A 27,474-nucleotide genomic window follows, 5' to 3' on the forward strand; every position below is an offset into this window, starting at 1 on the left:
GACACTACAAGCTTGGCACACCTGTATTTGGGGAGTTTCTCCCATTATTCTCTGCAGAAACTCTCAAGCTCTGTTAGGTTGGATGGGGAGCGTCGCTGCACAACTATTTTCAGGTCTCCAGAGATGTTCGATCGGGTTCCATGCTCTGGCTGGGCCAATCAAGGACATTCAGAGACTTGTCCCGAAGCCACTCCTGTGTTGTCTTGGCTGTGTGCTTAGGGTCATTGTCCTGTTCGAAATTGATCCTTCGCCCCAGTCTGAAGTCCTTAGCGCTCTGGAGCAGGTTTTCATCAAGAATCTCTCTGTACTTTGCTCCTTTCCCTCGATCCTGACTAGTCTCCCAGTCGCTGGAGATGAAAAACATCCTCACAGCATGATGCTGCCACCACCATCCTACACCGTAGTGACGGTGCCAGATTTCCTCCAGACGTGACGCTTTGCATTCAGGGCAAAAAGTTCAATCTGAGAGTCTTTAGGTCAGAGAGTCTTTAGGTGCCTTTTGGCAAACTCGAGGCAGGCTTTCTTGTGCCTTTGAATGAGGAGTGGCTTCCATCTGGCCACTCTCCATAAATGCCTGATTGGTGGAGTGCTTCAGAGATGGTTGTCCTTCTGAAAGGCTCTCCCTTCTCCACAGTGGAACTCTAGAGCTCTGTCAGAGTGACCATCGGGTTCTTGGTTACCTTCCTGACCAAGGGCCTTCTACTTCAATTGCTCAGATTGGCCGGGTGGCCAGTTCTAGGAAGAGTCTTAGTGGTTCCAAACGTCTTCCATTTAAGAATTGTCAATTCCTTTGACCTCAGGGCTTGGTTTTTGCTCTGACATGCACTGTCAACTGTGCTACCTTATATAGACAGGTGTGTGCCTTTCCAAATCAATAGAATTTACCACAGGTGGACTCCAGTCAAGTTGCAAAAACATCTCAAGGATGATCAACGGAAACAGGTTGCATCTGAGCTCAATTTCGAGTCTCATAGCAAAGGGTCTGTATACTTATGTAAATAAGTTATTTCCTTTTTTTAATTTTTAATACATTTGCAAGAATGTATAAAAACCTGCTTTTGCTTTGTCATTTTGGGCTATTGTGTGTAGATTGCTGAGGAATGTTTTGTATTTCATCTATTTTAGAATAAGGTTGTAATGTAATAAAATGTGGAAAAAGTCAAGGGGTCTGAATACTTTCCGAATGCACTGTATGTGCTTTAGCCAACCCCTCTGACTGTCATTGTCATGCCATACAGGTTTCTGTAAGACAAAGGACAAATTATACCCTGGTCCCAGATCTGTAGGATTAGGGTTAAAGCTAAGGCATGACAACAGTAGTCAGATGATTTAGCTAAAGCACACACCGATCATTGTACTAGAACCAATTTAGCTATTTCTTGATGATTGTTTTTCATCTGTGTGTGTTTTGTGTAGGTCAGACTTTGCTATGATCTACAACGACCGGTCAGTCCAGGAGAGCCACCACATCAGTGCTGCGTTCCATCTTCTACAGGACGACCAATCCAACATCTTCATGAACCTCTCCAGAGAACAGTGGATGTAGGAGTGATGTACTCTATCAATATGCTGTGAGACAGACAGACAGACAGACAGACAGACAGACAGACAGACAGACAGACAGACAGACAGACAGACAGACAGACAGACAGACAGACAGACAGACAGACAGACAGACAGACAGACAGACAGACAGACAGACAGACAGACAGACACAAGCAAACCCAACCACAACTCTGCTTGGAGCAGCACAAATCTGTTACCATGGGAACAGGGAAACCCATCAGGACAGTCTGGAAAGGTTAGATGGGTGTGTTTATGCGTTTGTGTGTGAAAGGGCAGTCTGGAAAGGTTAGATGGGTGTGTTTCTGTGTGTGTGACAGGGAGCTGCGAGCGCTGGTGATAGAGATGGTGTTGGCTACAGACATGTCGTCTCACCTTGTCCAGGTCAAAGCCATGACGGGGTGTCTGCAGCAGCATGAAGGGTACGTGCTGCTCCACACTTTACCCAGGTCACATCATCCGAGATGTAGATTATGGTGGTACAGATGTAGGATCTTAATTTGAGACAATTTGCTACAGCAGGAAAATAATCCTGCAGCGACAGGAAATGTGAAGTATTATGTGGATTATAATGAATGTATGGGTTGTATAATTTTCGTTAGAGCAAGTCAAGTCTGACATTTTTAAATGGAAATGACAAACGTTAGAAGACTTTTTAATCCTCAAATATACTACAAGTTTGCATTTCCTGCCATGCAGGGAAATTCTCAGCAACAAAATAGTGATCAAATTAACTGTAGGCCTACTAGATAGCACATTGTGGGAAAGGTACTATGAGAAAGGTACTATATTAAATGTCATCATATTTTTTTAGACATATTGATGGATTTCATTCCTGTTACTACTTGAAGAGCAATTTATTTTTCATAACTTAAAATGAATATGCTGTGTAACTCTCCCATTAACTCCAATGATTAACATGACAGCCAAAGCAGCTCAAATTCTGTTCTGGTCCATATCTAGCAGTCACTCGTGGTCATTTGTTTCCTGTGGTCAACAGCATAGACAAACCAAAAGCGCTGTCCCTACTACTGCACACTGCAGACATCAGCCACCCCTCCAAGCCCTGGAGTCTACACTCTCGCTGGACCAAAGCCCTGATGGACGAGTTCTTCAGACAGGTAGGACCCATGGAGGAACTTACAACTAGGTACAGGGTTTTCTTGACTGTTTCAGTTTTAGATAGTATTTGGTACTGTGTTGGTTCTGGATCGTCTTGTGTATTGTGTCAGTCCTGAATTATCTTGCTCGTTGTTGATTGTCTTTGAAACATATTTTCTCTCTTTCTGTTTCTCTGAGGGTGACAGAGAGGCAGAGCTTGGTCTTCCCTTCTCTCCACTGTGTGATCGGAACAGCACCCTGGTCGCAGAGTCACAAATAGGCAAATTATAAGACATTACTGCACATGGTCATCACTGAGTCATCCATTTGAGTCATCACTGAGTCATCCCTGAGTCATCATCAACAATCAATATATATGCTCTCATTTTATATACTTTGGACAATGCATATTGTCTAAAGCACATATGCAGGTTGTGTATGAAGATGTGATCTTTAACGTGTAAAAAAAGGGTTGTTACATAATGTATAATATTAGTATTATTAGACATACATGTTAGTCATTTAGCAGACGCTCTTATCCAGAGCCACTTGTAGTAGTAAGTGCATACATTTTCATACTAAGTAGCAATTTTTTTCCTAGTGTTATAGCTAACAATACTGTTTTTGTGCGCAGGTTTCATAGACTTCATAGTAGACCCTACGTTCTCCTTACTGACTGACGTGGCTGAGAAGATAGTCATTCCCCTGGTGGAAGACAACCCTGGCCCACCGGACCCCTGCAATCGACATAGGTGGCATTCAAAGCATGTTTATAAGACTAGAACCCCAGCTGAGACATTAGTTAGCTAGTTGGTTTCTTAACTTGTACCTACACACAACAAATACTTTCAAACACTTGGGCTGCTGTACAATAGAACCAATGGAATAGTTCCAAAAGCACTAACACAAATCTAAATCAAGCACAACCCAATTACATTTGACATATGTGTTTGACTCAGGTCTGATGTATTTCTTGTCTTTTTTTCAGTAATCTGTGGAAGGAGAGTTCCAGAGGACTACAGTGGAGCTTGTCTCACATCACCTCAGAACTGGTCAGCTTCAGATCCACCTGGACACGACATACAGAAGACAACAAGTTCAAATGGAAGGGGAGCGGCTCCAATGGTAATGTGACAGATTTCTATTAACACCTTGTTGTAGCTCAGGTGGGCAATCTTACCTTGCCAGGCATGGCTGGTTAGGGTGGTGTATTGACGCTTGGCTGGAATCCCGACACCAGCTGTCGCAGTGTATGATTGATTGCTCACCCCTTGGCTTGGCTCTATGAATACTCAGTGTGTGCATCCCAAACGACACCCTATTCCCTATGCAGTACACTACTTTCGACCAGGGCTCTGGTCGAAAGTAGTTGATTATATAGGGAATAGGGATCCATTTGGGGCGCAGGCAGTGTCTCTCTTTGATTTCCAAAAAGATTGAGGAGATATCAAGGAGATGAACAGACATACAGTAAGCCCTGTTTATACCTGGTACTAACATCCATCTTGTGTCTGGATCATGTCCACATTCTGATTATGCCCACATTTTCAGCCAGGTTTAGATGATTAAAAGAAGCATTATGAACTGATTTCGATCTGATCTTATAAGTGTAAATGGACAAGACCAGTATTTCAATCAAACTATCATAATATCATGCTATCATACCATCATGCTATCATATGATCATCCTATCATATTATCATGCTATTATGCTATCATATCATACTGTCATACCATCATGCTATCATTATTTATTTATTTTATTTACCGTTATTTTACCAGGTAAATTGACTGAGAACACGTTCTCATTTACAGCAGCGACCTGGGGAATAGTTACCATCACCATCATGCTATCATACCATCATGCTATCAACCCATCATGCTATCATACATCATGCTATCATGCTATCATACCATCATGCTATCATGCTATCGTACCATCATGCTATCATACCATCATACTATCATGCTATCATACCATCATGCTATCAAACCATCATGCTATCATACCATCATGCTATCATACCATCATACCATGATGCTATCGTACATCATGCTATCGTACCATCATGCTATCATACTATCATACCATCATGCTATCATACCATCATACTATCATGCTATCATACCATCATACTATCATACCATCATACTATAATCATACTAAATATACTTTAATCCTCTTCCCCGCTCAGGGCTCTTGGATCAGATCATGTCGAAGGAGCCGGCGGCTGGTGAAGACAATGAGCTCTCTGAACAACTGCTGCAGTCCCCTTCTGATGATGCTAAACAGTAGATAGGCCTCTCATGTAGTATGATGCCTATGTAAACGATATGTAAACGGAGGGTTGGGGAGTAACTGTTTACATGTAATCATTTACATGTAATCTGATAATAATACAAAAATGTAACTGTAATCAGCTACTTTACCAGCTAAATGGATTACAATTACTTTTGAAAAACTAGATGATTACTTATTCGATGACTTTTAAATTCAGAAAGGATGTTTGGGAAATAATACAGTATGCCACCTTTCTGTTTCTCAATGACATTCAATTCAGCACTGAAAAAAGGTGCCAGTTTAAGTTTGTTCCACCTGGTTTGATGGATCCTTTTCATCTTCTTCTGATGTCTCTTAAGGGGAAAGTAATCAGTTGACATTACTGAGTGGAGGGGTAAGTAATCCAAAAGTAACTGAAAGTAATCAGATTATGTTACTGAGTTAAGGGGAAAGTAATCAGTTGACATTACTGAGTGGAGGGGTAAGTAATCCAAAAATAACTGAAAGTAATCAGATTATGTTACTGAGTTAAGGGGAAAGTAATCCAAAAAGTAACTGAAACTGAGTTTGGGCATCCAAAAGTTAAGTTACTGATTACAATTTAACTGTAACTGTAACTGTAACCGATTACATTTAGAAAGTAATCTATCTAACCCTGTGTAAATTATAGTAATTTAATGAAGATTACCAAAACATGCTGGTCATGTTATATGCTACTTACCATACATGTTTTTGGTTTGCTTGCAATCACGCATTGTTTAACCAGTTATGAAAACTTTCATGGAGAAACTTAGCAAAGAACATGTATCATGGGTAACATGGGTAGCATGTATGTTACATGGAATAGATGGGTAATGTCAGAGGTGCCAGCACTGAAAGGCTGGCCTTATCATGTGGAAGATGTGCGATGTAATCATGTGACTGTTGTTGTTGATGTAAAATACAACTAGACAAAGGGTTTTCTACTTCTTTATATTCTACCCGTACCACTGAGGAGATGTTGATGTGCTTTATATTCTACCCGTACCACTGAGGAGATGTTGATGTGCTTTATATTCTACCCGTACCACTGAGGAGATGTTGATGTGCTTTATATTCTACCCGTACCACTGAGGAGATGTTGATGTGCTTTATATTCTACCCGTACCACTGAGGAGATGTTGATGTGCTTTATATTCTACCCGTACCACTGAGGAGATGTTGATGTGCTTTATATTCTACCCGTACCACTGAGGAGATGTTGATGTGCTTTATATTCTACCCGTACCACTGAGGAGATGTTGATGTGCTTTATATTCTACCCGTACCACTGAGGAGATGTTGATGTGCTTTATATTCTACCCGTACCACTGAGGAGATGTTGATGTGCTTTATATTCTACCCGTACCACTGAGGAGATGTTGATGTGCTTTATATTCTACCCGTACCACTGAAGAGATGTTGATGTGCTTTATATTCTACCCGTACCACTGAGGAGATGTTGATGTTCTTTATATTCTACCCGTACCACTGAAGAGATGTTGATGTTCTTTATATTCTACCCGTACCACTGAGGAGATGTTGATGTTCTTTACATTCTACCCGTACCACTGAGGACATGTTGAAGAGCGATTCTTTATCTAATTCTTCATCTGCTTTCTTTGAATCCAAAGAATTGGAATCGTGAACTATACTGAACATACAGGATATCAGTAGCCATTGTCCCAGATCATTAGCCAACTCTTCTGACTATCAGCCAGGAACATAGCCTGGCGACCCATCTATAGCCAAACTAGCGTTTCTTCTCCTTGATGAGTCTTGATTTGCTTGCCTCCCTTAAGTTTTGTAGAATGCGGACACATTCTGATCATTCTGATTGGTTCCAGAAACCGGTGGGTTGGGCCAGAGCCAGCCTACATGTTGACCGTATCAACTTGATACTCTGATTGGTTAGATTGGTTAGAGACAATCCAATCACTGATTCAATTGTTTTGTACAACGCACCTCATTTTAACACCAGCACAAATTACTTCTAGGATGGCAGTTTCAGATTTCAGGATGGCACGGTCATAGAGCAGAATAATTAAATTCAAGATGACACGTCAGGCAACCCAGAACTGCCATACTGTACAAGTCTTATATCTTTAATGTTGTGATTCTGAGGCCGTCCTAATATGGACAAAGCACATCAAAGGCATGACAGACAGTAATAGTCAGAAGAGTTGAATGAAGCTCTGCAGATCTGGGACCAGGCTGAAATATCTGTCCAATCCTTCAGCAGAGTCCTGTTCTCTGATCCTCCAGTAGGAGGAGACAAAACTGTGGGAAGGAAGATTGAACCGGGCAACAGTGGTATTATGAAATGCATTGGGTGAAAACTGGTCACGTTGTGAAATATTTGTGTTTTATGCTCGCAGCACCACGTCTATTGAATAATTGATAATAGGGTTTTGTTATTGGCATGAATTAAAATGGATTATAAATTGGGCGGTTCGAGCCCTGAATGCTGATTGGCTGACAATCGTGGTATATCAGACCGTATACCACAGGTATGACAAAACATTTATTTGTACTTCTCTAATCACATTGGTAACCAGTTTACAATAGCAATAAGGCACCTTTGAGGTTTGTGATATATGGCCAACATACCACAGCTAAGGGCTGTATCCAGGCACTCCACTTTGCGTCTTGCCTAAGAACAACCCTTAGCCGTGGTATATTGGCCATATACCACACCCCCATGGGCCTTATTGCTTAATTATAGCATGGATTATGATTGGAATAATATGTTTTGTTTAAAGAAGTAAACACAAACGCTTGTCCAATTTCAACACTTTATTGTATCAAACCATTTTTTTTTATTACATATGTAATCATTACCAAGTCAAACAAAGTTGAACTAAAATGCAGATATAGATGGATTTCATGTACCGTAATTTATCATTAATAAAATTAAATAAATTCACAATCTTTTATGGTGTTCATACATTGAAAATGAATTACAAGATAATGTTTTTAACAAATGTAGAGTGTTCAATGCTAAAAAACTGGAAAACTTTCTAAAAGCAGAATATAATTGTGGGTCAGATTCCCGGGACCAACCATACATAAAACGTAGGAACACATGACTGTAAGTATATTACTTTTGTGTTGAAATCCTTATACCTGTCTAATTCACTAGACCTCTTTAAAATGACATAATGTCGTTCATTTGCTGTGTACTATACATACAGTACATTGAAGTAACAAGCCTAATCTGTCATCAAAATGACATGATGACACTGACGAATATTAGGTCTAAAATGTCACCCAATCAGGACCCTAATGTCACATCAGTGAAGCAGAGTATGGGATTGAACTAGTGGGAAATAAATATCATTACCAAAGATTAAAAAAAGTTACATATGCTTCTGGATGTTGTTATGGTAAAGAAAACAATACGATATACTTATATACTGGTAGTGGAATAAAAACTCTGAATTACTGTATGTACTGGGGGAAGTACAGAACTAAGGAGTGTGTAGTACTAAAGTTGTACTATGCATGACTGGTATGTCAATAGACACGTAAATAAATGTTGTTTTAGTTTTTAAAGGTCAAAGTTCACCCAGAGTCCTGTCCAATGACATGGTCCCTTAATCAGATATGTCATGGAGACTTCAGAGACTCAAATAGACGGAGACTCAAAACACACTGATCACAGCTCCAGATTGGATCATTGATGATTCCCAGGATGCCTCCCAAATAAGCACAGTGTCCCCTATAATACAGTAGTACACTACTCCATTTGGCTCTGGTCAAAGGTAGTGCACTATATGAGGAATGATGTGCCCTAAGTGATGCAGTAATACTGCCCTGTGACTCTTAAAAATAGACAATGTTATTGCTTCTCAATGGGAACAATATTTCAGGTGTCGTGGCACAAATATCAATAAGGACGAAATGCTGCTCTTGTTGTTGTTGTTTATGCGAGTCTCTTTTGACCCACCGAGGTCTAGTTCCTTCAAGAGTCCTGGACGGAATGCGTAAAACATCAAATCAATCTTAGAATAATCTTGAGACAATGTTTGGATTTATGAGTAATATACAGGGGCCATATTAGACATGTGAGTGCTAGGCTGTTACAGTTTGTGTATACAACAAACCAAAAAATGTCATGAAAAATAGCCAAATATTTCCTGTCCTGGTTTGGAACATTAGACAATTAGTTACAGATTAGTTACAGATTAGTAGGGGCAACCAAATGAGTAAAGCAATACAAACAATAAACTGTATAATGGACTCAGATCATAAATTAACGCCTAGTCATCTCTCCACCTGCACGGTATAGTACCTGGCCGGACATATACCCTGATGGCTCCGTATCTACAGTGTGTTTGTTTATCAAAAGGATGATCACTTGTCTGTCTGTTGTCTGTAGTTATTGACTGAACATCAGGTCCCAAATGGCAACCTATTCCCTACATAGTGCACTATTTTTGACCAGAGCCCTATGGGAATAGGGATCCATTTGGGACACACAGGTTGGTGTGGAGGCTGTTCCATGGTTCTATTTGTCTTCTTTTTCCTGGCTGGGTTTCTTTGTTTTCTTCTCCTCTGGACTCGCTGTGGACGCAGATTTTGTGTCTGTGGTTGAAATATTTGACACATATGCACACACACAGGGAGAGAAAGAGGGAGAGAGGGAGAGAAAGATAGAAAGATGGAGAGAGATAAATCAGTGAGATCAGGCTAGATATTTGAGAGCTTGTGAGCTTATTCCTACAGTATTTCTTTGACATTTTTTTAATTATACATTTCTTAAAATATTGATCCACGTAAAATTTTTGAGTCAATATGCAGTAGGTTATAAAAAATGCTCCATTGTTGGCACACAATCAAACTATTGCAGGCATATTGCAAAATGTTGCTGTGTTCTGAAGCTACTTGATCAAAGCACTATTGCAGATGTTTGCTTCATTATTATGCAAAATGAAGCCAAATCGTTAAATAGTTTAACAGATGAAAATAAACACTGTCTTGCTGAATTCTAAAGATTCCCATTGATGATATCAAAGGGATTAGGATAGTGTAACATTACTGTCTGCCATGGGTGCAGGGGCTCCACCTACCTGCTTGTGTGTGTTGTTTTTGTTGTGATGATGATGTTGCTGCCATGGGGACGGTGGAACATCCCACTTCTTCCTTGGAGAGGGAGCACTCATGTCCCCCTGCAGCGTCTGATAGACTGTCACGCGAAAACTCTGCTGGAAACACAGAAAGTGTCCATTACAGAATAGATGTGGTTAGCAGGTCAATGGAAAGCAGACTGTGAAGAATGGCGCCGGATTGATTCAACAAATCTGATCTGACAAAGTGGATATTCTTTAAATCCATCATGATTGATGTATTGTAACAGGCCCACAATGTGGTGACTAACAAATTAGATATGTGTGTCGGCGAGCAGGGGTTGTAGGAGAGATTTCAATTTTGTACAGATATGAGATGTACATTTTAAAATCGATTATAAATATTGTTTATTTATTTATTGTCCTATCATGATGGAATGGTCCCCAACCCTATAGCCTAGACACCCACCTGAGCGATCCATACACTAAGGAGAAGTCCTTATCTGTTTTATGAGCCTACTGTAAGTAGCCTATACACAGCCAAAACAGAAAGATAAACGCGGTCAGAGACCCACTAAAGCAGCACCGCCCCCTCAAGAGTCTGAGCCTGCCTGGCAGGGTGGGTCCTACAAAGCCAAAGCCCCCTGATGGGAGAGCATAATATACCAGAAATTGCTCAAAGCTGCTAATGAGAACCTTGATGACCTTGTACCTAGCCGGTGGGAGTCCCGGTGGGGTGCCCCCACCCAGGCAGTAGCAGTGCTGACAACACTAGCTGCAGTAACCCATGGGGAGGGGGTCACAGTCGGACATTCAGAGAGGGAGCAAATTATTGTGACTCTGGTGGCACAGAATAATCAAAGGTCTGAATTCACAGAGAATCTTGGGAAAATGGTCGGAACTGGGGACCAGTGTGTTTCAGGAGAAGGGGGTATATTTTTTTGCTGAAATTTGCATGCCTTCTCAAACAGCTGCAACTGTGTATGCGTTCGCACATCAAGTCCTTTTTTTGAGTTGGGCTCGGGGATGGAACAACTGTTGAACATCTGAGCTTGTGGTTGTTTGTGGGGGACTGGAATCGAGTTTGTATGAGTATGTGTATGTGTGTATGTATCCCACATCTGTTGCTATGGGGTAATGATGTTAGGGACAATATAGGATGAATCACAATAATTGTTTGCTAAAATAATAATTGCTTGTCAGAAATATGAATGTTGGAATGTCAATCCTGGTTATAGGTAACTGCCTACAATATTAAGCATATTATTCGTTAATTGTGTAAATTAAGATATACAAGATTTGTTTATATATACATATTTTTTTTACATCTATATATAATACAAATCGAGGTGAGGGTGATAGAAATGCATTTGACGGTTGATCTGCTTCTGTTCTGTGGGTGGCACTGTGTGCTCTTTTCGAAGGAAGGCCCTAGGCCCTAGGATCTGTGGGGGTCGGGGGTGGTCTACCGGTCACTGGGAAGACAATCATGGGATGGGGGAGGGGGGTTTAGCGGGTGGAATAGTGGAGTACAATTGGAGGTTTACTTAGTAGCAATGCAAATATCATGGTACAGCTATATGGACACTCAATCACTATGGTGCTTTTTAATGGCAAGTTTACAAACATATAAACTCAGCAAAAAAAAGAAACGTCCTCTCACTGTCAACTGCATTTATTTTTAGCAAACTTAATAACATGCGTAAATATTTGTATGAACATAACAAGATTCAACAACTGAGACATAAACTGAACAAGATCCACAGACATGTGATTAACAGAAATGAAATAATGTGTCACTGAACAAAGGGGGGGAAAAATCTAAAGTAACAGTCAGTATATGGTGTGGCCACCAGCTGCATTAGTACTGCAATGCATCTTCTCCTCATGGACTGCACCAGATTTGCCAGTTCTTGGTGTGAGATGTTACCCCACTCTTCCACCAAGGCACCTGCAAGTTCCCGGACATTTCTTGGAACATTTCCGATCCAACAGGTCCAGAGATGCTCAATGGGATTGGGATCCGGGCTCTTCGCTGGCCATGGCAGAACACTGACATTCCTGTCTTGCAGGAAATCACGCACAGAACGAGCAGTATGTCTGGTGGCATTGTCATGCTGGAGGGTCATGTCAGGATGAGCCTTTAGGAAGGGTACCACATGAGGGAGAAGGATGTCTTCCCTGTAACACAAAGTGTTGAGATTGCCTGTAATAACAACAAGCTCAGTCCGATGATGCTGTGACACACCGTCCCAGACCATGAAGTGCCCTCCACCTCCAAATCTATACCGCTCCAGAGTACAGGCCTCGGTGTACAGGCCTCGGTCATTCCTTCGACGATAAACGCAAATCCGACCATCACCCCTGGTGAGACAAAACCACGACTCGTCAGTAAAGAGCACTTTTTGCCAGTCCTGTCTGGTCCAGCGACGGTGGGTTTGTGCCCAAAGGCGACGTTGTTGCCGGTGATGTCTGGTGAGGACCTGCCTTAGAACAGGCCTACAAGCCCTGTCAAGCCTCTCTCAGCCTATTGTAGACAGTCTGAGCACTGATGGAGGGATTGTGCGTTCCTGGTGTAACTCGGGCAATTGTTGTTGCCATCCTGTACCTGTCCCTCAGGTGTGATGTCCGGATGTACCGATCCTGTGCAGTTACATGTGGTCTGCCACTGCGAGGACGATCAGCTGTCCGTTCTGTCTCCCTGTAGTGCTGTCTTGTCTCACAGTACGGACATTGCAATTTATTGCCCTGGCCACATCTGCAGTCCTCATGCCTCCTTGCAGCATGCATAAGGCACGTTCACGCAGATGAGCAGGGACCCTGGGCATCTTTCTTTTGGTGTTTTTCAGAGTCAGTAGAAAGGCCTCTTTAGTATTCTAAGTTTTCATAACTGTGACCTTAATTCCCTACCGTCTGTAAGCTGTTAGTGTCTTAACGACCGTTCCACAGATGCATGTTCATGAATTGTTTATGGTTCATTGAACATGCATGGAAAACAGTGTTTAAACCCTTTACAATGAAGATCTGTGAAGTTATTTGGATTTTTACGAATTATCTTTGGAAGACAGTGTCCTGAAAAAGGGACGTTTCTTTTTTTGCTGAGTTTATTATGATAAATAGAATTGAAACTTGTGTCTCATTATGGTAAATGGTGAAATAAGTATAGCCAGTTATAATTGTAATGGCTTAGCAGATAAGAAAAGACGATCAATATTTACTTGGCTAAAAGACAAGGAATATAATATCTATTGCTTACAGGAAACTCATTCAACAATTTTAGATGAAGTTGTGTAGAAAAAGGACTGGGGGAGGCGAAATATACTTCTCTACAAGCAATACAAGACTCTATTATTATGGTGGGAGATTGTAATACTGTTTTAAATACCTCAATGGACCGTAAAGGAAATCACAATGCAAACTATCACCTTCATGCACTTAAGGAAATCACGAATATCATGGATATATTGGAACTAGTGGCTATGTTGAGGCTTAAATATCCTGACCTAGTGAGATATACATGGTGGAGGTTTAATATCCTGACCTAGTGAGATATACATGGTGGAGGTTTAATATCCTGACCTAGTGAGATATACAGTGCATTCCGAAAGTATTCAGACCCTATACTTATGTAAATGTATTTTTCCATTTTTAATACATTTGCAAACATTTCTAAAACACTATTTTTGATTTGTCATTATGGGCTATTGTGTGTAGATTGATGAAGGAAAAAACACTTTTTAATTAATTTTAGAATAAGGCTGTAACGTAACAAAATGTGAAAAAAAGTCAAGGGGTCTGAATACTTACCGAATGCACTCTACATGGCGGAGGCTCAATCAAGCTAGTCGTTTTGACTACTTTCTTATGTCATTCTCACTGGCACCAAAAGTTTAAAAAGTGTTGATTGGGGAGGTCCATCAAATAATTTGCATGTACATTGCTCTTACATAATTTCTACGTGGGCAAGGATATTGTTTATATTGTAAATTAATCAAAGCCTGTTGGATGATCATTTGTTTTTAACTAGGAAAGAATAATGTATAACTGACTATTTCTGACATTACATAGGTACAGCAGATCCCCTTATTGTATGGGACACTGTTAAATGTGCTTTTAGGCTATGCAATTCAATACTCATCTTAAAAATAAAAACTATTTAGGTCAGAGCTCATATTAAGAGAGGAATTAGAGCGACTAACATAGAGGTACAGAATAAGTTAGAAGAAAAAGTAGAAGAAATTGAGGAATTTATTCAAGAAAGATTCAAGAAGTGGAATATATTTTTAAAATAAAGCGAACTGGATGAAATATGGGGAAAAAAAACACCAAATTATTTTTTAATCTTCAACATAGAAAAGCAACCAAAAATACATTTACTGAAACGTGTTACATATCCTAGTTGACCTAGTTGCTTATGGTCTTGCCTACACCTAGCGGCCTGTTTTTAAGATTATATGATCAAAAAATATTCCATTTAATTTGAAATGGCAAGCCAGACAAAATTGAACGGGCCTATTTATATAATGAATATGAATTCGGAGGGCAGAAATTATTAAATATTAAAGGATTAGACCTCTCACTAAAGGCGTCAGTCATACAAAAGGTATACTTAAATCCAAACTGGTTCTCTAGCAGATTAGTAAGAATGTCTCACCCATATTCAAGAACGGCCTTTTCCCCTTTATTCAGATTACAACCTCTCACTTTCGGCTATTTGAAAATGAAATAATCTCCAAAATATCACTATTTTTTTAAAACAAGCCATAGAAAGTTGGTTGCAATTTCAGTTTAATCCACCAGAAAAGACAGAACAAATAATACAACAATATATTGGATATATTTGGCTGTTTTTCGCTGCATATCATTTAGAAGTAGTCCCTTTTCAGGTTTAGAAGAAGTGACTCCTAAAAGCTAACTCCTGTTTGTATAAATTGGTAGCATAGCTAACATAGTGAAATCGTTGGTGGTAGTGAAAGTTGTTTTTAACTGTAATGCAGTTGATTGGTGATGATGAGATGAACATGTATTGGGGTTGACAGCCATACAAACATTGTACTCCAATTTTTACATCAACATAGTGTGAATTGCACATAATCGATAGCCAAAATGTAGGCAAATTTCACTTGGGGGAAATGAGGAGATTCGGGATCTTTCACCCACGACATCTTTCCGACACATGTTTCCATGGCATTTACATTGTTTTGGTTGAGTTCCATTGACCTCTTTACCATTTTTATTAATGGGTTGCATGTTTAGTCACAATATTGTTTTGAACGTTCGTTTTAGGACTGGTGCTCAACTAAGCATTCTACTCAATGCAGTCTCAATTGGAGCTGATAAAGATTTTGTCTAAAGTGCATTACTGTGGCTTGGAAACACAATGACATTTCAAAAGGAGGCAAAACATCATTGTGATGTCACCAGATTGACTTTAGATGCAGTTTAACTTTAGCTAGCTAGCTAAGATTGAGGGGAGAGCACATAGATTTTAGCTAGCCAATGTTAGCATTGCTAACTTTTTCTAACAAACTTTACTAGCTCATGGCAACATTGCCATCTCTCTAAAGTAAACTTGACGACATCACAATAATGTCAAAGTTATTTTCTACAAATGATCTGTCTATGTTAGCAATGTCATCGTAATTCCAGATGAAACAGCCATTAGCCTCATTCAGAAAGACTTGGCATTAACCATCAGTCAGACTTCAATATGCTGCGGAGTGACGGAGATGCAACCCAAGAATAGTATGGCAATGACTTTTAAAATACTCCAATTTCTATATTCCAAATGTTATTTGGAATGTTCTAATTCCAATTCCATTGTTCCAGTTCCATTGTTCCAGTTATAAACCGTTTTTTATTGTATTGAGGGGAGAACCACCTCTTTGTCTCATCAGTCAATGTTATTACTGATACTGAGTGAGTTTTAAAGGTTGATATTTTTAAAAGTCCAAGGTTGACTATTGATGGAAATGATTCAGAGGGGTTAGGATAAATGCGGAAGACACATTTCAGTTTAACCTGTTGGTGCTAGGGGGCAGTATTTTCACGGCTGGATAAAAAAAACGTACCCGATTTAATCTGGTTACTAATCCTACCCAGTAACTAGAATATGCATATACTTATTATATATGGATAGAAAACACCCTAAAGTTTCTAAAACTGTTTGAATGGTGTCTGTGAGTATAACAGAACTCATTTGGCAGGCAAAACCCTGAGACATTTTCTGACAGGAAGTGGATACCTGATGTGTTGAATTACCTTTAAGCCTATGCCATTGAAACACACAGGGGCTGATTAATGTTTTGGCACTTCCTATGGCTTCCACTAGATGTCACCAGTCTTTACAAAGTGTTTTGAGTCTTATACTGTGAGATCTGACCGAACAAGAGCCTTGGAACGGTGATGGCCGATTAGACTCTGCGCGCGAGGTCATGTTGGGTACCCTCGTTCCAATACGTTTTAAAAGAGAATGCATTCGCCCACCTTGAATATTATTCATGTTCTGGTTAAAAAAGGCACTAATGATTTATGCTATACAACGTTTGACATGTTTGAACGAACGTAAATATATTTTTTCCCCTCGTTCATGAAGTGAAGTCCGGCGGGCTTAGATCATGTGCTAACAACACAGAGCTTTTTGGACATAAATGATGAGCTTTTTTGAACAAAACTACATTCGTTATGGACCTGGGATTCCTGGAAGTGACATCTGATGAAGAGAATCAAAGGTAATGGATTATTTACATAGTATTTTCGATTTTAGATCTCTCCAACATGGCCGTTTGTCTGTATCGCAAAGCGTATTTTTCTGGGCGCAGTGCTCAGATTATTGCAAAGTGTGATTTCCCAGTAAGGTTATTTTTAAATCTGGCAAGTCGATTGCGTTCAAGAGATGTAAATCTATAATTCTTTAAATGACAATATAATATTTTACCAATGTTTTCTAATTTTAATTATTTAATTTGTGGTGCTGACTTGACTGCCGGTTATTGAAGGGAAACGATTTCCTGAACATCAACGCCATAGTAAAACGCTGTTTTTGGATATAAATATGAACTTGATAGAACTAAAAATGCATGCATTGTCTAACATAATGTCCTAGGAGTGTCATCTGATGGAGATTGTCAAAGGTTAGTGCATCATTTTAGCTGGTTTTATGGTTTTGGTGACGCCTGTCTTTGAATTGACAAAACATTACACACAGCTATTGTCAATGTACTCTCCTAACATAATCTAACTTTATGCTTTCGCCGTAAAACCTTTTTGAAATCGGACAACGTGGTTAGATTAAGGAGATGTTTATCTTTCAAAGGGTGTAAGATAGTTGTATGTTTGAAAAATTTGAATTTTGACATTTATTTGGTTTCAAATTTGCCGCTCTTGAAATGCACCTGCTGTTGATAGGGTGCACCACGGGTGGCACGCTAGCGTCCCACATAGCCCCTTAATGGACTCAGTTGTGCAACTGACTAAGTATGCTCTTTTCCCTTTCCCATTGATTATTTTCATCCACTGGTTTTCTGATTTCTGTCTAGACGTTGCCGTTTAATCAATTTTTCCGTTCTGATTTTCAATACTCTATACTAAATGGGACTATGGGACAAAAACATAGTGTGTCTTTGCAAGAGGAAAATGTCACCCAGCATAGTATCAAAGGCACCAATATTGAGGCCATATTGCAAACTACATACAGTTGAAGTCGGAAGTTTACATACACTTAGGTTGGAGTCATTAAAACCCGTTTTTGAACCACTCCACACATTTCTTGTTAACAAACTTGTGACATCACAGGACGCACTGGGCTGTGAATGCGCACTGGCGACACAGTGTGCATCATCGCATAACACAGTGCTTGCTCAGTCACTCGCTCCCCACAGTAAGCATGGGAAGTTGGCTCAGGTCTCCACCCTGACTCTGCCAATCTATCCGGCCTGGATCTCCTCCCACATCCAGGATCCCTTGCCGTCCAGGATGTCTTCCCAGGTCCATTGCTCTGGACCACGCTGCTTGGTATTTTTGTGGTGGGATCTTCTGTGACGTCGTTCGTAAGGAGGAGACCAAGGTGCAGCGTGGTAAGTGCTCATGATTAATATTTATTATAACTCAGAACACTAAATCAAAAAACAAACAAAGGAAAACGAACGTCACGTTCTGCAGGCTTTACTGAGCTGTACAAAAACAAGATCCCACAACTGAAGGAGGGAAAAAGGGCTGCCTAAGTATGATCCCCAATCAGAGACAACGATAGACAGCTGCCTCTGATTAGGAACCATACTCTACCAAACACAAAGAAATACAAAAACTAGATTGCGCACCCTACATCACACCCTGACCTAGCCAAACTAGAGGAAATAAAACGTCTCTCTAAGGTCAGGGTGTGACAAAACTATAGTTTTGGCAAGTCGATTAGGACATCTACTTTGTGCATGACACAAGTCATTTTTCCAACAATTGTTTACAGACAGATTATTTCACTTATAACTCACTGTATCACAATTCCAGTGGGTCAGAAGTTTACCTACACTAAGTTGACTGTGCCTAAACCTGTTGGGGCTCGGGGGCAGTATTGAGACATTTTGAAAAAAATATGTGCCCATTTTTAACTGCCTCCTACACCAACTCAGAAGCTAGGATATGCATATTATTAACACATTCGGATAGAAAACACTCTGAATTTTCTAAAACAGTTTGAATGGTGTCTGTAAGTATAACAACACTCATATTGCAGGCAAAAACCTGTGAAAAATAGATCCAAAAAAAATGTGAATTTTGTGACTGTACTATTTAGTGTCATTGTTTTATAGATACCATAGTGAGAAAGGATTCATTTCGCAACACCTACGGCTTCCACTAGATGTCAACGATCTTTATAAAGTTATTTGAAGCGTCTATGATAAACAGAGAGCAAATTAGAATCCAAGGAAGTTGACATGTCATCACTTCATTTTTTTGCGCCTGCGCATAAATCTGAGAAGCGTGAGTTTGTCATCATTGTTTATCTAGACATAGGATAGGTTGTGTGAAAATATTACTGATGTTTAACGTTAAAAATGGACCAAAAGATTAATGCTAAACAACATTTGACATGTTTGAACGAACGTAAATAGATTATTTACTAGGTTTTTTTTAGCTTTTCGGCGTGATTTTACACTCCCCCCACCACGTTGTGTGGGAGCATAATGAACGCTAAGTACTTGGTGTTATTTGGACATAAATTATGAACTTTGTCAAAAGAAACCACATTTGTTCCGGACCTGGGATGCCTTCCGGACCTGGGATTCCTGCCTTCTGATGGAGATAATCAAAGGTAAGGGGATATTTACAATGTTATTATCGATTTTAGATGATGCTAACTGTATAGCATAGCTTATTGTTCTTAGCATAGCACCCCGTTTATTGCAAAATGTGATTTCCCAGTAAAGTTATTTTGAGATCTGGCCATTCGGTAGCAATTACGAGATGATAATATATTATTCTTTGAATGACAATATTATAATTTACCAATGTTTTCGAATAGTAATTTTGTTATGTTCACCGGAAGCATTTCAGAGAAGAAAAAATCTGAATTTCACGCTACTGTAAAATGCTGTTTTTGGATATAAATATGAACTTGATGGAACAAAAAATGCATGTATTGTATAACATAATGTCCTAGGAGTGTCATCTGATGGAGATTGACAAAGGTTAGTGCATAATTCTAGCTGGTTTCTGCTTTTGGTGACGCCTGACCTTGAATTGAAAATGGATGTTTGTACTTTTGTGGCTATGTACTGTCCTAACATAATCTAACTTTATGCATTTGCCGTAAAGCCTCTTTGAAAATCGAACAATGTGGTTAGATTAAGGAGATGTTTATCTTTTAAATTGTGTAAAATAGTTGATTGTTTGAGAAATTGAAATTATTAGATTTTTGATGTTTTGAATTTCCAGCCTTGTTAGCAATCCCGACTCGGGGTTCATTGCTAACCTGTAGCCCCAACAGGTTTTAAACAGCTTGGAAAATTACAAAAAATTATGTCATGGCTTTAGAAGCTTCTGATGGGCTAATTGACATAATTTGAGTCAATTGGAGGTGTATCTGTGGATAAATTTCAAGGCCTACCTTCAAATTCAGTGCCTCATTGCTTGACATCATGGGAAAATCAAAAGAAATCAGCCAAGACCTCAGAAACAAAATTGTAGACCTCCACAAGTCTGGTTCATCCTTGGGAGCAATTTCCAAACGCCTGAAGGTACCACGTTCATCTGTACAAACAATAGTACGCAAGTATAAACACCATGGGACCACACAGCCGTCATAACGCCCAGGAAGGAGATGCGTTCTGTCTCCTAGAGATGAACGTACTTTGGTGCGAAAAGTGCAAATCAATCCCAGAACAATAGCAAAGGACCTTGTGAAGATGCTGGAGGAAACAGGTACAAAAGTATCTATATGAACAGTAAAACGAGTCCTATATCGATATAACTTGAATGGCCGCTCAGCAAGGAAGAAGCCACTGCTCCAAAACCGCCATAAAAAAGCCAGACTACGGTTTGCAACTGCACATGGGGACAAAGATCATACTTTTTGGAGAAATTTCCTCTGTTCTGATGAAACAAAAATAGAACTGTTTGGCCATAATGACCATTGTTATGTTTGGAGGAAAAAGGGGGAGGCTTGCAAGCCGAAGAACACCATCCCAACCGTGAAGCACAGGGGTGGCAGCATCATGTTGTGGGGGTGCTTTGCTGCAGGAGGGACTGGTGCACTTCACAAAATAGATGGCATCATGAGGAAGGTAAATTATGTGGATATATTGAAGCAATATCTCAAGACATCAGTCAGGAAGTTAAAGCTTGGTTGCGAATGGGTCTTCCAAATGGACAATGACCCCAAGCATAGTTGTGGCAAAATGGCTTAAGGACAACTAAGTCAAGGTATTGGAGTGGCCATCACAAAGCCCTGACCTCAATCCTATAGAACATTTGTGAGCAGAACTGAAAAAGTGTGTGCGAGCAAGGAGGCCTACATACCTGACTCAGTTACACCAGCTCTGTCTGGAGGAATGGGCCAAAATTCACCCAACTTATTGTGGGAAGCTTGTGGAAGGCTACCTGAAACGTTTGACCCAAGTTAAACAATTTAAAGGCAACGCTACCAGATACTAATTGAGTGTATGTAAACATCTGACCCACTGGGAATGTGATGAAAGAAATAAAAGCTGAAATAAATCATTCTCTCTATTATTATTCTGACATTTCACATTCTTAAAATAAAGTGGTGATCCTAACTGACCTAAGACAGGGAATTTTTACTCGGATTAAATGTCAGGAATTGTGAAAAACTGAGTTGAAATGTATTTGGCTAAGGTGTATGAAACTTCAGCTGTACATACAGTAAACCTGTCTCCATCCAGCCACAGAATCAGCCACAGCAGGGAATCTGAGCACAGCTCTAGGGTTCATTTTACTACTGAATTTAAAGCAAGAGGTCAGCACTGCTGCCATGCCAGGACTGCATTTCCTTTTCCTATGATCTACCTTTTACTCCCCCCCGACTGCCTGTTCCCTCTACCCATGTCTCTCTCTTCCACCCATCTATCGCCCACACCTCTCTCCCACCCATCTCTCTCCCAACCCCTCTCCCTTTTTTGCTCCCTCCATCCTTACCCTCCATCTGGCAGCGCAGCTTCTCGAAGGCCTCCGCAGTGACATTGTCGCCGGTTCCCCAGGCCTCCTCATCCTCTGGTAGCTCCAGCTCCTCCTCTCCGGTGGGCAGAGTGTCTGGGCTGGGTCTGTCTGACAGACAGCTCTCTGAGGAACACTCATCATCTCCACCTATATATTGTGTTGAGAAAAAATATGCAGAAGACGAATGTATGTTATTCGCTGTAGCTTATGGAGAATAAAGTTGCAGTGTATTGTATTCTGTTGTCACAGTGTCCTGTGCAAGCAAACAATAAGTTATAAGCTCCTCTCATACCGTGCTGCTGCTTGTACAGGTGATGTTCTACCATGAACTGCAACTCTGCAGGGAGGGAAGGAGAATGTGAGAGAGGTAGAGAGGGAGTGGGAAAATACACAATAAAAGGTGTAGGAGTCAATGTCAATATACTATACAGTACGCTATTATTAACTCATGAAATCTTCACCGTCTTGCTGTAACACAGCCTTCTTAAGTGCATTCATTCGAGTTGAAGCTGCTTGTAATGTAATGGAAGTGACTTAGCCCATACTATTGTGTGAGCGATGAATGTGTTGATTATACTGTTAGAGGTTCACCTAGGGGTCACGATAGGGGCTGTACCAAATGTTTGATGTATTATAATAATTGATTATGCTCATGTTGTATTAATAGAAGGGGAGGGGTTATCAGACCCCTCCCTCCTTACATTTATAGGGTCCTAGACTACAGATTAACGATATATATACATTATGAGGTTTAATATTGTTTCACAGTACTTTTCTAGGCTCTCTGCCTCTTATGAAGAAACTGTCTGGGAAATGTATGACTGTGAAGACAGAACTCTGCAGGGGAGTGTAAGAGATAAGAGATTAGTTAGACATTCCACTATAAATCAACTTGGACATTTACTGCTAAGCTTTTAGATATCTATATAAACAAGAGTTTTAGTGTTGAGTTGGCATGGTGTTGGTCTCATGAGTAAAAGATAAGGACGTAGGCAGTGACATCACTAAGGCTGGACTTTGGGTTTAATAAAATAACTTGGGACCTTTTCTTTGATGCAGAACTTACTCGGAAACATGCGTTATGTTCCTGTTGTCAACTTCTGCCTGCAATTGCATTAATAAAGGTTTTTGAATAATTTAATTAAAGATATTGTCATAATGCAAATTTCACCAACGAGCCAATGATTGACAAGGAACAAGGAAACGAACCCCAACAATAGCTACAGTGCGTTCAGAAAGTATTCATACCCCTTGACTTATTCCACACTTCCACACTGTTGTGTTACAGCCTGAATTCAAAATAGATTAAATAGTTTTTCTTCTCACCCATCAACACAAAATACACCATAATGACGAAGTGAAAACATGTTGTTGTTTTTTTAGCACATTTATTGAAAATTAAATACAAAAATATCTCATTCACATAAGTATTCAATCAGTAGTTTGTAGAAGCACCTTTGGCAGTGATTAAAACAGTCTTTCTGGGTAAATATATAAAAGCTTTCCACACCTGGATTGTGCATCATTTGCCCATTATTCTTTTCAAAATTCTTCAAGCTCTGTCAAATTGGTTGTTGATCATTGCTAGACAACCATTTTCAGGTCTTGCCATAGATTGTCTAGTAGATTTAAGTCAAAACTGTAACTAGGCCACTCAGGACATTCACTGTCTTCCTTGGTAAGCAACTCCAGTGTATATTTGGCCTTGTGTTTTAGGTTATTGTCCTGCTGAAAGATGAATTCATCTCCCAGTGTCTGATGGAAAGCAGACTGAACAAGGTTTTACTCTAGGATTTTGCCTGTGTTTAGCTCCATTTTGTTTATTTTTATTCTGAAAAACTTCCCAGTCCTTAACATTTACAAGCATACCCTTAACATGATGCAGCCACAACCATGCTTGGAAATATGAAGAGTGGTTCTCAGTGATGTTTTCTTTTGGATTTGCCCCAAACATAACACTTTGTATTCAAGACATAAAGTGAATTTTAATGCCACATTTTTTTCAGTTTTACTTCAGTACCTTATTGCAAACAGGATGCATGTTTTGGAATATCTTTATTCTCTACAGGCTTCCTTATTTTCACTCATTTAGGTTAGTATTGCTCAGTTTTGTCCTATCCTAGCCATTAAAAGTGTTACAAGAAGTACAAAGTGTTTGTTATGTGTTAAGCCTCTGTTAAAATACGCTTAAAATTATTTAAAGAAAAGAAAGCGATTGTGATTGTGTTGAATTTTGTTTGGGAAATAAAGATTCTGATTATTTTCAGGGATACACAACATCCTGAAATATATGTAGATACTGTCTCTTTGTTAAAAATAATACAATATTTCCCTTGACGGAGTGATGCTGAATAATCAAAAATGGCTCAACTTACCCTACTCTTCCCTACTGTTAGTTTCTCTGATGATAACGTGGCCAAAATCTATGCGCTGCATATTCAGATTCAGTTCCCACTCTATCCCGAAACAGGACATAGACTCCTAAACAGTACACTCTGAGATAAAACTGGAACCAAAACACCATTCTCCTTCTGCAGAAGAACCTTTTCTGAACCCTTTGCTCGGACTGTTGTGTTCGTTTCTTTGATTATTTGTCCAGGAGAGACCTACAGTGCCTTAAAACCTGTTGGGGCTAGGGGGCAGTATTTGCACGGCCGGATAAAAAAACGTACCCGATTTAATCTGGTTACTACTCCTGCCCAGAAACTAGAATGTGCATATAATTAGTAGATTTGGATAGAAAACACTCGAAAGTTTCTAAAACTGTTTGAATGGTGTCTGTGAGTATAACAGAACTCATATGGCAGGCCAAAACCTGAGAAGATTCCATACAGGAAGTGCCCTGTCTGACAATTTGTTGTCCTTCTGTAGCATCTCTATCACAAATACAGCATCTGTGCTGTAACGTGACACTTTCTAAGGCTCCCATTGGCTCTCTAAAGCCGCCAGAAAGTGTAATGGGGTGTCTGCTGTCTCTGGGCGAAGAACAGCTGGAGAATTTGTGAGTGGTCAGCCTGGGGACAGTGACACTGGAGATGAGAATTCTCAATTTTTTTCTTTCAGCCTTTGAATGATTACAATGTTGCCCAGTTGGAATATTATCGCTATTTTACGAGAAAAATAGCATAAAAATTGATTTTAAACAGCGTTTGACATGCTTCGAAGTACGGTAATGGAATATTTTGACATTTTTTGTCACGAAATGCGCTCGCACGTCACCCTTCAGATAGTGACCTGAACGCACGAACAAAACGGAGCTATTTGAATATAACTATGGATTATTTGGAACCAAAACAGCATTTGTTGTTGAAGTAGAAGTCCTGGGAGTGCATTCTGACGAAGAACAGCAAAGGTAATCCAATTTTTCTAATAGTAATTCTGAGTTTAGGTTGTCCCAAACTTGGTGGGTGTCAAAATAGCTAGCCGTGATGGCCGGGCTATGTACTCAGAATATTGCAAAATGTGCTTTCGCCAAAAAGCTATTTTAAAATCTGACACCGCGATTGCATAAAGGAGTTCTGTATCTATAATTCTTAAAATAATTGTTATGTATTTTGTGAACGTTTATCGTGAGTAATTTAGTAAATTCACCGGAACTTTGCGGTGGGTATGCTAGTTCTGAACCTCACATGCTAATGTAAAAAGCTGGTTTTTGATATAAATATGAACTTGATTGAACAACACATGCATGTATTGTATAACATAATGTCCTAGGAGTGTCATCTGATGAAGATCATCAAAGGTTAGTGCTGCATTTAGCTGTGGTTTTGGTTTTTGTGACATATATGCTAGCTTTGAAAATGGCTGTGTGATTATTTTTGGCATGGTACTCTCCTGGCATAATCTAATGTTTTGCTTTCGCTGTAAAGCCTTTTTGAAATTGGACAATGTGTTTAGATTAACAAGAGTCTTGTCTTTAAAATGGTGTAAAATAGTCATATGTTTGAGAAATTGAAGTTATAGCATTTTTGAGGTATTTGTATTTCGCGCCACGCGATTCCACTGGCTGTTGACTAGGGTGGGATGCAAGCGTCCCACCTAGCCCAGGGAAGTTAAGAAAGTATTCACACCGCTTGACTTTTCCCACAATTTGTTATGTTACAGCCTGAATTTAAAATGGATTTAATTGCATTTTTTTTGGGGGGGGGTCATTGGCTTACACACAGTACCCCATCATTCTAAAGGGGAATTATGTTTTTTCGAAATTCTTACAAAATGTCTTGGGTCATTAAGTATTCAACCCCTTTGTTATGGCAAGCCTAAATAATTTCAGGAGTAAAAAAAATTGCTTAACAAGTCACATAATAAGTTGCATGGACTCAAACATGACGTTTGAATGACTAATTTATCTCTGTACCCCACACATACAATTATCTGTAAGGTCCTTCAGTCGAGGAAGTCATTTCAAACACAGATTCAACCAAAAAGGCCATGACCAATGCCTCGCAACGAAGGGCACCTATTGGTAGATGGGTAAAAAAAGCAGACATTGAGTATCTCTTTGAGCATGATGAAGTTATTAATTACACTAAGGATGGTGCGTCAATACACCCAGTCACTACAAAGATAAAGGCGTTCTTCCTAACTCAGTTGCCGGAGAGGAAGGAAACCGCTCAGGGATTTCACCATGGGGCCAATGGTGACTTTAAAACAAGTACAGAGTTTAATTAGGGATTGGCGTCTCGCTAGCGGGACAACTTCCGGTGACACTGGAGGGTGTGCAATTCAAATAAATGATCATAAAAATTATGGATATTAAACCTTTAGGTGCATAATATAAGTGTCTTATATTCACAAATAACAATTAAATATTCACTTTCTTTTTGAAAATCTTCCTCTGATTTGTCTTCCAAAGGGTCCCAGCTATACCATGTAGTGTCATTTTGTTAGATAAATTACTTATTTTTATCCCAAAAAGTCTGTTTAGTTGGCGCCATCGATTTGAGTAATCCACTCGTTCAACATGCAGAGAAAGGAATCTGAAAATCTACCCCTAAACTTTGTTTCACCAAGTCAAAATACAATGCTATTCACTCCTCAGATACCCTAAAATGTAATCAAACTATAATATTTCTTATGGAAAGAAGTATGTTGAATAGGAAACCGATTTTAGCAGGTGCATACTGTCTTCATGGAGCGCAAACACGAATTTCCAAGACTCTGTCCCTGTACTGAAACTGATATTTCTTATTCATTTTTTTAAGTTACAAGCCTGAAACCTTGAACATACACTGCTGACACCCTGTGGAAGCCATAGGAATTGCATCCAGGGAGCTAATTTTCAATATGACCTTTTACTTGCCATTCTAAGAGGATGGTCTCTCTCTCAAAAGAATTCTGGTTGATTTTTCTTTTGATTTTCTTCCTACCATATCTATTGTGTTATATTCTCCTACATTAGCTTAACATTTCTACAAACTTCAAAGTGTTTTCTGTCCAATGGTACCAATTATATGCATATCCTGGCTTCAGGGCCTGAGCAACAGGCAGTTTACTTTGGGCACATCATTCAGGTGGAAATGGAGATTTTTAACATAGACCAGGCCCTGTCGTTACCTCATTTCCAAGATATAATGCATTACATTATGCCTGGGAAGAAAACACTTCCCAGGCGTAATGCAAAAAATTTACAGTTTGCTCAACTTCCCATTGGCTCAACCATCGGCTCAACTTACCCCAAGGCCATTGGCTAAACTTACCCCAAGGCAAACATTTAGACTATATTAGCCCACACAGCTACAAGGATGCACTTTCATATTGAAGCTTAGA

General features: G+C 39.7%; 2 protein-coding genes across 3 annotated transcripts in view; one reads left to right on the forward strand and one right to left on the reverse strand.

Moving 5' to 3' along the window:
• The window catches only part of LOC106583711 (calcium/calmodulin-dependent 3',5'-cyclic nucleotide phosphodiesterase 1B), a 38,603-nt gene extending 30,714 nt beyond the window's left edge, over positions 1-7,889 (forward strand). The window contains exons 8-13 of the mRNA XM_045705066.1: positions 1,417-1,542; positions 1,884-1,985; positions 2,564-2,684; positions 2,863-3,416; positions 3,653-3,789; positions 4,860-7,889. Of these exons, the coding sequence (XP_045561022.1) occupies positions 1,417-1,542; positions 1,884-1,985; positions 2,564-2,684; positions 2,863-2,955 (442 nt within the window). The 3' untranslated portion in view covers positions 2,956-3,416; positions 3,653-3,789; positions 4,860-7,889. The remainder of the gene's footprint in view (positions 1-1,416; positions 1,543-1,883; positions 1,986-2,563; positions 2,685-2,862; positions 3,417-3,652; positions 3,790-4,859) is intronic.
• Positions 7,824-27,474, reverse strand: part of LOC106583709 (protein phosphatase 1 regulatory subunit 1A) — a 66,368-nt gene continuing 46,717 nt past the window's right edge. Inside the window, exons 5-8 of one of the 2 annotated variants that reach the window (XM_014168229.2) lie at positions 21,998-22,042; positions 21,685-21,852; positions 10,036-10,170; positions 7,824-9,550 (exon numbers count right to left, since the gene is read on the reverse strand). In XM_014168229.2, coding sequence (XP_014023704.1) covers positions 9,474-9,550; positions 10,036-10,170; positions 21,685-21,852; positions 21,998-22,042 — 425 coding nt within the window. In that variant the 3' untranslated portion in view covers positions 7,824-9,473. The remainder of the gene's footprint in view (positions 9,551-10,035; positions 10,171-21,684; positions 21,853-21,997; positions 22,043-27,474) is intronic. The other variant, XM_014168231.2, reaches the window with a different exon arrangement.

Source organism: Salmo salar, chromosome ssa22, assembly GCF_905237065.1.
Source record: "Salmo salar chromosome ssa22, Ssal_v3.1, whole genome shotgun sequence".
In the NCBI taxonomy this organism is placed as follows: Eukaryota; Metazoa; Chordata; class Actinopteri; order Salmoniformes; family Salmonidae; genus Salmo; species Salmo salar.